We start from the raw sequence: 13139 nt of genomic DNA, 5'->3' as shown, positions 1-13139 counted from the left end.
AGACTTCCAATACTATGTTGAATAAAAGTGGCAAGAGTGGGCATCCTTGTCTTGTTCCTGATCTTAGAGGAAAATTTTTAGCTTTTTGTTTTTGAGTATGATGTTAGATGTGGGCCAGCTTTCTTTTTGAGGTAATAAAAATGTTCTGGAATTAAATAGTGGGGATGCATGCAAAACTCTGACTATTCTAAAAATCACTGAATTGTACATTTTAAAAGGGTGAACTTTATCTCCATAAAGCTGTTATTAAGTAAAGGAAAACAACTGTGAAATAATGGTAGCCACTACTTTTCCTAAAGTGCTTTAAAATACAGATTTCAATGAGTTTCATGGTTGTTATGGGTGCACTTATGTGTACACTGAACATAATATGTTATGTGATATGATAATATCACATTGTGTAGGCAATGTAATCTTATATTTTTGGCTTCAAATTCTCATTTGTTAATTGAATTTCATGGAGATCTTAGGGACTTATTTATGTGAATGACCACTCTGTTCTTACTAAAGGTTACATCATCCTTTTATCTCTGGAAGTTAATATTTTAAATGATTGTATTGTAAATTATTATCTCTCTTTTCTAGGATTTCCTGAGAAGATAACTGTGAAACAGCGTTATCGTCTACTTGGAAATAGTCTCAATGTGCATATAGTAGCTAAACTAATCAAAATCCTATATGAATAATTTAAAAATGACTCTGAAAGATGGTCACATTATTTCTTCATATCCAGATGGTAATTCTGAAATTCTATTTTGAATTGATTTTGATGAAATTCAACTCAACTACCTTTATCTCTTTAAAAAGAAATTTGGATTTATCATAAAAATGCCAGTTTTTTTCCTAAATTTGTATTACTATATTTTATAAAGCAGAAATTATTATTATGCTTTAGGAGAATATATTTTCATATGAAATTGCTAAATATACATGTAAAATATTCTCTTTTTAATATTATGGTATCGACAAATTTAGGAACATTGGAGTTGGTCTACATGAGTATCTTATGAAGTGTCATGACAGGCATAGTATAGTGAACCTGAGATATTATGTTTTTGTATGTTAATTAAACAAATTGCTTTATGAATCCTATCATTTTTTTGGTAGATGATTAATTCCTCATTCTAAAATGATGACTCTAATTCTGGCCTGTTTCAAACATTGAATGTTTTACTTAATTCCAATCCTTTAAACATTTCTTAATTGCATCTAAACAAATGCATATAATATTTTAAAACAAATTGTCATCATTCAGCGTGATACAACAGTCTGAAGAAAATGTCAGAAAAATAATCCTAAATTCTTGATTACCTCTCCATTGGAAGCTACAGAAGATGTAGGTACACATTATCTGATTGTCTTTAATTCTATCTCCATCTGAACCACAAAACTTCACTGTCCTTTCTTCATTTGTAAATAACTTTCCTTCAGTTTGCTATCATCAGAGCTTGCTTTTGTCTTCCTTCTCCACTTCTTGTAACTTAAATTTTCCATCACCTTCTAAGGATGTAGCATGGCATTCAGATTTTAGGGAGGAATCTCTGCCCTCTGACCCCAATTCATATGACTGTTCTGTGAATTAGCTTTTTAAACTTTCGCTTTCTCTCTCAGTAGAGTTCTTGGAATTAGGGTTTCTAATCAGACTCTTGTATCATAAATCCTGTGATTTTGATTTCAGTTATAAAAGCAAGTGACAAAAAGAAGAAAATTGAGAAGAAATAAGACCAGAAATTGTATCACAAAATAAAAATGATATTTTTATTCTTAAAAGAATCATTTTGATGTGGAGAAATTGAAACCCTGTGCCCTGCTGGTGGAAATATAAAATGGTGCAGCCACTGCAGAAAATAGATGATGATTCCTTAAGAAAAATTAAACATACAATTACCATATGATCCAGCAATTCCACTTCTGGGTATTTACCCAAAAGGATTGAAAGTAAGGACTTGAACAGATATTTGTACAGTAATGTTCATAGCAACATTATTCACAATAGCCAAAAAGTGGAAACGATGGAAGTGTCCATCAGTGGATGAATGGATAAACAAAATGTGGTGTATACATCCAGTGGAATATTATTCAACCATGAACAGAAAGAAATTCTGACACATGCAACAACATGGATGACCCTTGAGAATATTATGAACAGTAAAATAAGCCAGACACAAGAGGACAAATTTTCTATAATTCCACTTATATGGGGTATGTGAAAGCATCAAGTTCATAGAGGCAGAAAGTAGACTAGGCGTTACCAGGGCTTAGGGCACCTGGGTAGTGGGAGTTCGTGTTTAATGGGTTTAATCAGTTTCTGTTTGGGGTGTTGAAAAGGTTGTGGGGATAGATGGTGGTGATGGTTGCACAGCAGTGTAAATACTTAATGCCACTGAACTGTATACTTAGCAGTCCTTAAAATGACAAGTTTTATGTTATATACATTTTACCACAATTTAACAAAAAACATAATTATTCCCCACCACCATTTTTTCAGAAAAACTCATAGATAAATATGGATATAGGGAAGCTGTAGGCCAATGCATATATATCAATTATCACATCTACATTTTGTGTATGATGTTTAAAGACAAACCTTATTACAAGTCTCATAAATTTTAGTATACAACAATCTGAAATTACTTTGGCATACTTTCACTAGGTTCTCTTCACTGCTGAAAGAATCTTACTAATAAAAAGGTTCAGAGTTTTACTATGATTAAATAATTATAGTGTCCTGTGCCCCATTGAGCAATGTTACACAAAATAAATGTTGAGTCCAGTGCACCAACTACAAACCTAGGAAAGCTCTGTAGAGTGTTTTCTTCCTAACTAGAAGGCAGAATATTGCTTTGTGAATTTTTTTTTAATTATTGTAATATATTCATGGGCATAATGATTCTTGCCCTTGAAAATAAAAAAGGAGCAAGCATAAAACTCACACCTTAATGAAGACATATTTAACAGTGTGATTTATTTAGTTTATATGTACATGGAAAATTAATCTTAAAAATGTTATTTTATTGAATGCCTATTTTATGTTATTGGTAATAAATATGCCTAACATTTGTTCTAGAAATCCTATTTTCTGATGTTTGGACTTACTGTTAATTTATGCAGTATTTTGGAAACTAGAGCCTCTTCTAAAAAGAACTGTATGCAATGAAATCTTTGCCATTTCTAACAGTAAATTGATCTTTTATCCTCCTTTTTGTATCATTCCTTTTGGTGCTCTTTCAAATTGCTTGCCAAATAATTTTAAGTTATTACCCTGCCTCATACTTTTGGTAACTTTTTTTGGATCCAAAAATAACAAACAAGAGATAACCAGATGAATGAATACAAACAAGATGAATCATATTGGAAAATTTTTTTGAGAAGGGGATGGATAGTCATCATACGAGAAAGATCTGGAGCTCAACAGTCTTACGACACAGTAGAGCCAAGTGACCAGAGGGAGGGCGTGAATCACCCTGTAACTAAGGGATCAGCTGACCTTCAGATCACCCTGCATGTTTCATTTTGATTCTTCAATCAGACCCACACCAGGGGCGGTGCCCGTGAAAAGTGAGAAAATACCTCTGACTACCAGCCCACTTGCTCCCCTTCTCAAGATTAGAGCCTTTTCAAGGGACAAAACCAGGAGTGGAAATTGTGAAAGTCAGGACTATGCAACACTTTTTTAAAAATTGTGGTTCGGGGGTAGGATTCCTTAACAAGAAGCCCAGTCTGTCCTCTGGTTCAATCTCAGTATGGTTTGGGTCAGAAGTTATTAAACTGGAGGCTTCTGAGGATGGAGAAATGAAGCTAAGGACACATAAAACTGGTTAATTCCAGTGACAGCAGTGCAGAATGAAGAAGCAACTACCGTGTCGGCCCAAATTCAAGCACATACTGACGGATGCATCCAAACTAAAGTGGCTCTGGGTGCCTTTTGTGGGGGAAGGGAGGTAATTTTATAGTTTAAAATGAGAATTTAGGGGCACCTGGGGGGCTCAGATAGTTATGCATCTGCCTTCGGCTCAGGTCATGATCTCTGGGTCTTGGGATTGAGCCCCAGGTCTGGCTCCCTGCTCGGTGGGGTCTGCTTCTGTCTCTCCCTCTGCTTCTCCCCCTGCTCATGCTCTCTCTCTCTCTCTGAAATGAATAAATAAAATCTTAAAAAAAATAAAATCAGAATTTAGAATCAAGAGGTTCCCAAATAAGCCAAGATAACATAATAAGGATCTAACTTTAAGCCCATTTAGACAAAGTAGTTAAAGCATGTTTTCCTCAGGTGGTTATGTTATTGAAAAGAAGGCTAACTTTTTATTATTTGGTCCACAGCTTGGAACTATGACGATTTTAGGTCACAAGTTATAAACTGGTTTACAAATAGCTTTGGACTTTGAACTTGAGTGAGGGTCATATGGTCTCAGCAGTTTTCTCATAGCCTGTAGTTGAACTCATTATGTAATTTTTCAACACAGCCTTTGAACCTCCCTGTACTAGAACTCTTCCTTTCAACTTCTAATGTCAAAGTGTGCTGCATACAACTATCCTATCAATTTCCTGACATTCATTTATTTTTTTGATCCACATCCAATCCAGCCACTTCTTCCTCCATTCATCATACCAAGATATCTTGATATGCCTATAATACTTCATTTAGGAATGCCCCTTTGCACATTTTACTAAAGGCAGTAAGAATCCTAGACGTGTTCCTCAACTTTATATCAGCCAACCTGTCAGCACCGTTTTTCCTCTCTTGTCATTCCCTTACTTTGCTACTAAAATTTTAAAACTTGTTTTTTCTTTTTAAATCTATTTTCCTAGGCTCTATGTCTGTTTCTCTTTAGGACTTCTAAGAATATTTTACACTAAGATACTCATGCTCTTCAAAATCTTTTGCAACCATGACTCAAACTATTTCACTATTTTTGTCTTGACTTGTGAGTTTATTCCTTTTAAAATTTATTTGTTCAATAAATATGAACATACGCAGAGAACTTTTTTGGCTTCTGGTTCTGAAATACTCAAATTTGTTTTCTGAGTCTTATTTTCAGCTACATCCAACACTTACAGCTCTCCCTCAAGTACACTCTACCTGATTCCTAAAGCTTTCAAAAACTTACTTTTCCTATAAATAGGAATCTAGATAGAAATTTTCCCAAACTAGAAGATAGGAAGTTAGTTTTCCTGTAGAACTCTTCATCATGGCTCTGGAATGTTCTCATTTCTTTGCTTGTACATACCACAGTTCCATTGTTTACTTCAAGCATTTGCTCTATATTTTGTTTGCACCTTTATGTCTATTCATATCAGTGCAGGTTTAAATTATAAGAGTGTAAGTCGGGAACATGTTTATTTAGCCAAGTTGGCTCTATAATCAGATGAGATCACCTGAAGAGTCTAAAGAGAGTGAGTGGAGAGCGGAGGTCTGGGGTGGAGCTCATCCATTACTGAAGATTCAGTCCTCAGTTCTCTTTACCCTTTACTCTCCAAGCCATTTTTCTAAGGTCTCACCCTTTCCTACAACTTCGTTTGCCTGGGATACCCAGATAATTCCAGATCCAATATTTTTCCTAAGCCCTATTCTAGAAGGTTTATGCTGGGACATCTTTAACTTGAGTATCTTCCTGTCACATCAAACTTAGCATATTTGAAAACAAGTAAATCATCCTCCATTTAAAAATCAGTCCCTCTTGGGGCACCTGGGTGGCTCCATCAGTTAAGCATCAGACTCTTGGTTTTGGCTCAGGTCATGATCTCAGGGTTGTAGAATTGAGCCCTGTGTCAGGCTCTACACTCAGCATGGAGTCTGCTTGTCCCTCTCCCTCTGCTTCTCCCCCTGCTCTCTCTCTCTCAAATAAATAAACAAATAAATACAATCTTAAAAACTTACTTTTAAAAAATCAGTTCCACTCACGATTAACTTCAATATTTCTCTTCATGATACTGCTTCTCTCCCAGTCTCCCAAGTTTAAACCCCATCACCCAAGATCATTGTCACCTTCTTTCTCACTCTATTTCCATTTATAAGCTTCTGATAAAATGGCCTTCCCTAGAAAGCCTTCCCTGAGCAATGATTCATGTTAGGAAAACAGAAAATGTCACTTTGAAACCTCAAGACATACATGTCCATTTCCAACCAGATTTGTATGCTTGGCTGAACATAAGGACATTGAACAAATTTCAGCCTTCTGAATTTAATCTAACATGAGTATCATTTTTACTCAGATAGTTGTTATTCTACTCACTTAGCTATTTCCTTACACAAGTACAATTAAACGTCTCTCACACACAGAAATGATTGAAGATACCTAATGGAATGTGATAGTCTTTGTGTAGTAGATTTAAGTTGAGTTTGCTGTTTGAAAAGCTAATGCTATGGATGATTAGACAATGAGCTTGATAGTTGATTTGAATTCATTTTAAGTGAAAAACATCCCATATTTTGGAGAATGTAAACTTCCAAGAGGGCAGGGATATTTAATTTTTTTTTTTTTCACTGCTACCTTTCCAGGGACTAAAACAGTACCTGGCCCATAATGAACCCTTAGTAAATACTTGTTAGATGAGTGACTGTAGTCTCCATACTGGATCAATATAGAAGCTGCCTAAAGGCCATAAATATACTGTGGAATTTAAACAGTATCTTTGAGTCACTCTCCTGAGAACTATTTATGTTACTGCCACTTTCGAATAGCCAAATTTACTCAAGTTTAGAACACATGATTTAAAAAAAATTCTAGGATAGGGCTTGATCTTTTGGCTGAGGAAGTTGTGCAGATAGAAATTTTTTAAAATATTGCATTCTGACTTCTTGCCTGGACAAGAGGGCAGGCTCATTTCTCTTTGCTCCTTCTAAGTACAATTATCCATTCTGGATAAGTATGATTATAAGATAATGCAAAAGACATAAAAAAGAGGACTGTGAAAGGTGGGAAGAGGAAAACAAACCAGCTAGGTAATCCCAAGACTGGAAGGGAAACATGGTTGCAGAATGTCTTAAAAGCTCCCACCCAACAGAAGAAGGTGACGCATGTTTGGTGTTTCCTGACTCCAAACCTCACAAGATAAGGGAGCCCAGCATGGCTCATTCCTATCCCAGATGGAACTAGAGTCCTGCTGACCAACACAGGATGAGTCTGATACCACCAGCAAGGGCAATATACAGGGCTCCCCATTGACAAGTGTCCAGGGGAAGCACTCTTCTGCAAGGCCTGAGACTCCTCTCACTTGCTCAGAACACTGGACAGCCAGAGAGCAGAGGCAAGGGGATCCTACCACAAAAGGCCTGATCCAGGAAGCTTCTTCTTCACCATGGACAGGAGGCTCCTTATCCCAATCTATAGGTGCCAGGGGAAAACCAGTTCTCCCTAAAGCAGCACCATCAAGGACCATATGCAACCCCAGCAGTACCAGGTAAACCAACCAGACCAAAAGACTCTGAAAATTAAACTGCCACTGGAATCACAAACCAAAAAGCAGGCCAGGGTCTGCATGCTAAACATAGAATGACTACTTGCTAAAATAAAAGATTAAAATAAGACCCAGAGCCTCCTAACATCCAGGATACAATCTAAAATTACTTGTCATACCGAGAACCAAGAAAACCACAACTTGAATGAGAAAAGATAGTCAACTGATGATGCCACCAAAATGAACCAGAGATTGCAATTATCTGACAAGGATTTTAAAGCAGCCATCGTAAAAATGCCTCTGCAAATAATTACAAATTCTATTGGAACAAAAAATAGAAAGCCTCAGCAAAGAAATAGGTAACAAAGAGTTTTAAAAAGTTAACAAAAAAATCACTGTGGTGTGTGCATTATATCCCAATTTTTAGAAAAAGAAATAATGGTAATTATTTAACTGAAAAATACAATAACCAAAATAAACTTAATGAATGGTACAGTGGAAATGACAGAAGATTAAATCAGTAACTTGAAAATAAACCAATAGAGTTTATGCAATCTCAATAACAGAAGAAAGATTGGGGAAAAAATGAACGTCAGTGATCTGTGGGACAATAACAAGAGTGCCAATACTCATGTATTTGAAGTCCCAGAAGTAGAGGAGAAAAATAGAATAGAGCCGGGAGAATATGCAAAGAAATAACGGATGGAAACATCTCACATTTAGCAAAAGATACAATCATGCAGGTTCAAAAAGCTGAGTGAACCACAAATAGGATAAACTTAAAGAAATCCAAAAGATACATCATAATTAAATATGAAAACTAAAAACAAAGAAAAAGACATCAAAAGCAGCCAGAGAAAATGACACAATCTTAGAGGGGAGCACAATTTGAATGACAGCAGATTTTCATCAGAAACCACGGGGGCCAGAAAGAGATGGCACAACATTTTCAAGTGCTGAAAGAAAAGAACTGTTAATTGCAAATTCTGTACTCCTCCAAACTATCCTGCAGGACTGAAGGAGAAATAGTGGTATTTTCAAATGAAGCAAAACTGAAAGTATGTGTTGCTAGCAAACCTACCCCAAAAGAATGCCTAATGGAAGTTCCTCAAACAGAAATGAAATGATAAAAGGCATCTTGGAGCATCAGAAAGGAAGAACAATGGAAAGAATAGAATTAGGGATGCGTACAATAAATAGGGTCCTCATGACTTTCATGAATCCCATTTGATGATTGAGACCAAAATTGTAATTTCATCTGATGCTCAAGACAATGATATTTAAAAGTAGGGAAGGTAAAGGGACCTAAATGGAAGTGAGACTTCGTTTCCTGTGAAGTGGTAAAATGCTGATACCAGGAGACTGTGATAAGTCATAAATGTATATCGTAATACCCAGAGCAACCACTGCATAAACTATACAAAGAAATGCACTCAAAACTCTATAAATAAATCAAGTTGGAAGGCAAGAAAAGGGGAACAAGACTGAGGAGTGGAGGAAACAAGCAGAAAACAAACGACTAAATGGTACACACACAAGCTCTACCACATCAATAATTATCTTAAATATGATTGATGAAAATACACTAATTAAAATACAGATATTGGCAGAGTGGATGAAAAACATTATTTAATTACATGCTATTTACAAGAAACTCACTTCAAATTAAATAATGCAGGTGGGTTGAAAGTAAACATGATGGGGGCGCCTGGGTGACTCAGTTGTTAAGCGTCTGTCTTCGGCTCAGGTCATGATCCCAGGGTCCTGGGATTGAGCCCTGCATTGGGGTCCCCGCTCAGCGGAAAACCTGAGCCTACTCGCCCTGCTTGTGTTCCCTCTCTCGCTCTGTGTCTCTCTGTCAAACAAATAAATAAAATCTTAAAAAAAAAAAAGTAAACATGATGGTACAAACAAGAACCACAAGGGAAATATACCATGATGATATAATTCAAAAGGACAAAAGGTTATAGAAATGAAAATATGAAACATAGAAAAACTGGAAGCATATTAAATGTCCTTCAGTGAGACAATAGTGAAATAAGTGATTAGGAAACCAATCAAAATGCTATGCAATGATGCAGCCCCTTTGAAAAACAGTTTGGCAGTTCCTCAAAAACTTGAGTTACCATATGACCCAGCAATTCTACTCTTAGGTGTGTGCCCAAGAGAATTGAAAACATATATCCACACACAGACTTGTACATGAATGTTCACAGCAGCATTATTCATAATGGTCGAAAAGTGGAAAGGACTATTATGTTTACCAACTGATGAACAAGGAAACAAAGTGTATATATCTGTACACTGGATTCAGCCATAAAAAGGAATGAAGTCCTGACACATGCTAAAACATGGATGGACCTTGGAAACGATGCTAAGTGAGAGAAGCCAGACCCAAAAGAGCACATATTACATAATTTCATTTTATGTGAAATGTCCAGAATAGGCAAGGTTGATTAGTGATTTCCAGAGGAAGGGGAAAGAGGGGAATTGAGAGGTACAGAATTTCTTTTTGAGGTGATGGGAATGTTCTGGGATTAGTGGTGATGGTGGTAAACTCTGAAAATATCAAAAAGCATTTAATTGTACACTTAAGTAGGGTGAAATTTATGGTATTAAAAATATAAATTTGGTATATGAATAATATATGAGTATATAAACTTTATTGTATATAACAATACAGTTATTGTCAAGGAGACTAGGTGGTGACATTGAATTAGGTTCATGTGAAAAAAGAGAGGAGGAGACATAATTTTATACATGTATATCCTATGATTATAACTGAAATTATTCATCTGTAAGTAGATTGGAATAAAATAATAGATAAGGGTTACATTAGAGTAATTGAATTCTAAGTTTTCTTGTTTATACTCTGCAAATTGAATATAGTATAGTTACATTTCTTTCATCATTAAAACATTCTTTCATTCAAAACTAATATTCTATTCCAAGTCTCTACCATGGAGTCTGATCATTTTAAACTATCTTCGAAGTCACCGCTTCCTTTGCATTCTGATGGCACGTAATACGTCTCCTCCCCAGACATTTTCCCCTCAAGACAGAGGCTGCATCTTACCCAGTTCTGTCTGCTCAGCACCTCTCTCAGAGGCTGACAAATGGTGGGTACTTAATAAATAATTGTCCAGTTAATCTGACTTGAATATGAGCATGCTGAGTTTTGTAGCAGAATCATTATGGTCTTTGATGACTTGGGGAATTGTTGGCATAATTCTATCGGTCAACTTAAAGAAGAAAAACACATTAAGTTTTATAGGAAAAGTATTTAATACCAGAATTGTGTGTAACGCCTAAGGGATTGTTTATGCCTCCTATAAATATAGTCTAGGAGTTTTTGACAAAGCTTGATTTAGCAGGACTTCTGTAATAATATAGCCCAAGCTCCTATATAAAAAAAATACAAAGGGACAAAGGCTTTGGTTTTTACAGATCTTGGAATAAGGGCACTGAAAAAGACCGAGAGGTGAGGTCATCTCATCCTTCTTCCTGCCCTGATGACAACACCTTCTATCTTCCCACAGATCTGTGTGGCACTTCAATTAACGAATCCCCTGGGAATGATGGTGCTTTGTAAGGCATCAGCCTTGTGAGAACACTCCTCCCATCATAAATCACATCAATGAAGCAAAGCCTCCCATTGCCAGATAAAGATGCTTCTGTGTGCTGCTCCTGTCTGTAGCTTCCCAATTAAAAATACAAGAGGCAGACTTCTGTAGTGTGCCAAATATCCCTAAACTCTTCCCCACCCCCCTCCGCCCCTGCTCAGTGGGGACAGGCTCACCTCACTTGCTCTCTTTCTCTATCATACACAAAATATTGTTACAGAAATGCATTTCTCCCTTTTCAAAAGATGGGATCCCCTACAAGTTGCTATTGTTTGCCACGTACACTTCTCAGCCCCTCACATTCAGCGTTAGTGCATTCTGGCGTTTTCCTTTGACTGTGGTATGAATCACCGTGTCTGAATCTTGCACTTCATTGCCTTGTTCAGGGAATTCCAGGAGTCACCAGGTCAAAAACTTATTTTGTTCTTTTTAGGTTACCTTGCAAAGGAATGTCAGGAGGGTTTACCCGTGGCACTCCCCAAAGATAACCTCAACTTCACTGCCTCACAGCTTCATAGAAATTAAGCTCAGATGAATCTGGTGGAAGTGCTGAAATCCTGGTATCAAGAGCTTTTGGAGGTAGAGAAAACTGTGCTGTGTTTCCTCACTGGCTTGCGGAGCCATTAATTTCGGAGCCTAGCAATTTATGTTTCCTCTGGTATGTGCCCTATCCTGGACCAGTCCCTGTCCCACAATGACACAAGAGCCCCCAGTCCATATTTTATGTTTTCTAGAATCTGTGACATGAGCTTAACATGTAGATGGTATGTGTGTGTCTACATGTGCCCTTAGCAACCCGGTGCTCCTTATCTGAAACCCTAGTCCTGTATTACAGTCCTTCCTCTGAATATGAATTTTCTGATTATATTCTCTCTGTTTATGTAGGGATTATCATACTTTAAAAAAATCTGAAAAAAAATCCCAGAAAAGTCCCCCAAACTCTCAATAATATACAAATCTACCTTCTCAGGAAAATCTCTGCCAAACCTCAATTATTCAAATGGTAATGATTAACTCATAATTCTTTTCCATTCTGCTCAAGGATAATTGCAATCATTGTCGTAATGAGCATGGAGAACAAATGCCTGGATTATGTTCCCTGAGTCAAGACCACACTGCATTCACAGAGATCAGTTCATCACAGTAGTGGATGTGCTAATTTCCTAGGAGGTAATGCATTTCCCGTAAAATGAGCAAATGAATGATTTTAAACTTACACCAATTTCCATAATTATTTTATGTAATCCTTCATGAAAATTGAACAGAAAATTGGAACAATATTGTATTGCCTTGAAATTTTGTAGGAAATCACAAAACTAGCATATGTAAATGTACCTTTTAAGCAATGTTATGTCCCTGAAAAAGAGAATGAGCTCAGTGTCATAAAGGTTATAAGAGATCATTATATTCACCAATGTTTCCATTAACGGCTAAAAATGCAGATTAATTCTAGAGTGTTCTCTTTTAAACTGATATGAAAATTAAAAGGGACCAAGGAAAGCAGCAAAGCCAGATTGGGGGAGCTATAAAAAAGAGATGGGAGCTAGATACAGGGTGTGAGAATCTTGACATTCTTCTTCCAAAACACCTCTGCTTTTCCACCCTCTCCTCACTCCCACACTGATCTAATCCCTTCACCAGGTAAGTTCAGCTGGCCTACCAGAAATACCCCACCAGGTTTATTTCACTCAAGATATAAGAGCAGGTCCAATCAAAATTCTTCAACCTGCCACTTAAGGCCCTCAATCAGCACCCCCAACTTGACCCAACCACCTTTCTCCAGAATGACCCTCCTGGACTTACAGAGCCACTGTGTCTAAAGTCTACCCAGACCGGGTTGAGGACCTCTTTTTCAGTTTGGTACATGCTATTTTCCTGACAGCATATTGGTCCCATGTTGTCATATCCATCTTTATAATGTTGTGCTATTACAGCTCTCTAGAAGTACATATAACTTTATTGCAAACCACAGAAGGTCATGGTCTTTACTTCTTTTGAATTTTCCTCAATGTTAAGGATGTCATAATATCTGAAATAAATGTTTATTAAGACTATAAAACAGTGGAATTTGGAGGAAGCTAGTGGGAATGAGAAATGAGCCTCAGTATATAAAGTAACAGT

At 36.7% G+C, this 13139-nt stretch overlaps 1 protein-coding gene across 3 annotated transcripts in view; it reads left to right on the top strand.

Annotated features, from left to right (window-relative positions):
* Positions 1 to 3198, top strand: part of TRDMT1 (tRNA aspartic acid methyltransferase 1) — a 56456-nt gene extending 53258 nt beyond the window's left edge. For 2 of the 3 annotated variants that reach the window (XM_078075185.1, XM_036097061.2), the window contains one exon: positions 586 to 3198. In XM_078075185.1, the coding sequence (XP_077931311.1) occupies positions 586 to 686 (101 nt within the window). In that variant the 3' untranslated portion in view covers positions 687 to 3198. The remainder of the gene's footprint in view (positions 1 to 585) is intronic. The other variant, XR_013449001.1, reaches the window with a different exon arrangement.
* The last annotated feature ends 9941 nt before the right edge of the window (positions 3199 to 13139 follow it).

The sequence above is a fragment of the Halichoerus grypus genome, chromosome 6 (assembly GCF_964656455.1).
Source record: "Halichoerus grypus chromosome 6, mHalGry1.hap1.1, whole genome shotgun sequence".
Classification (NCBI taxonomy): Eukaryota; Metazoa; Chordata; class Mammalia; order Carnivora; family Phocidae; genus Halichoerus; species Halichoerus grypus.
The sequence above is the reverse complement of the archived record's forward strand: the minus strand, read 5'-3'. Positions and strand labels throughout refer to the sequence as shown.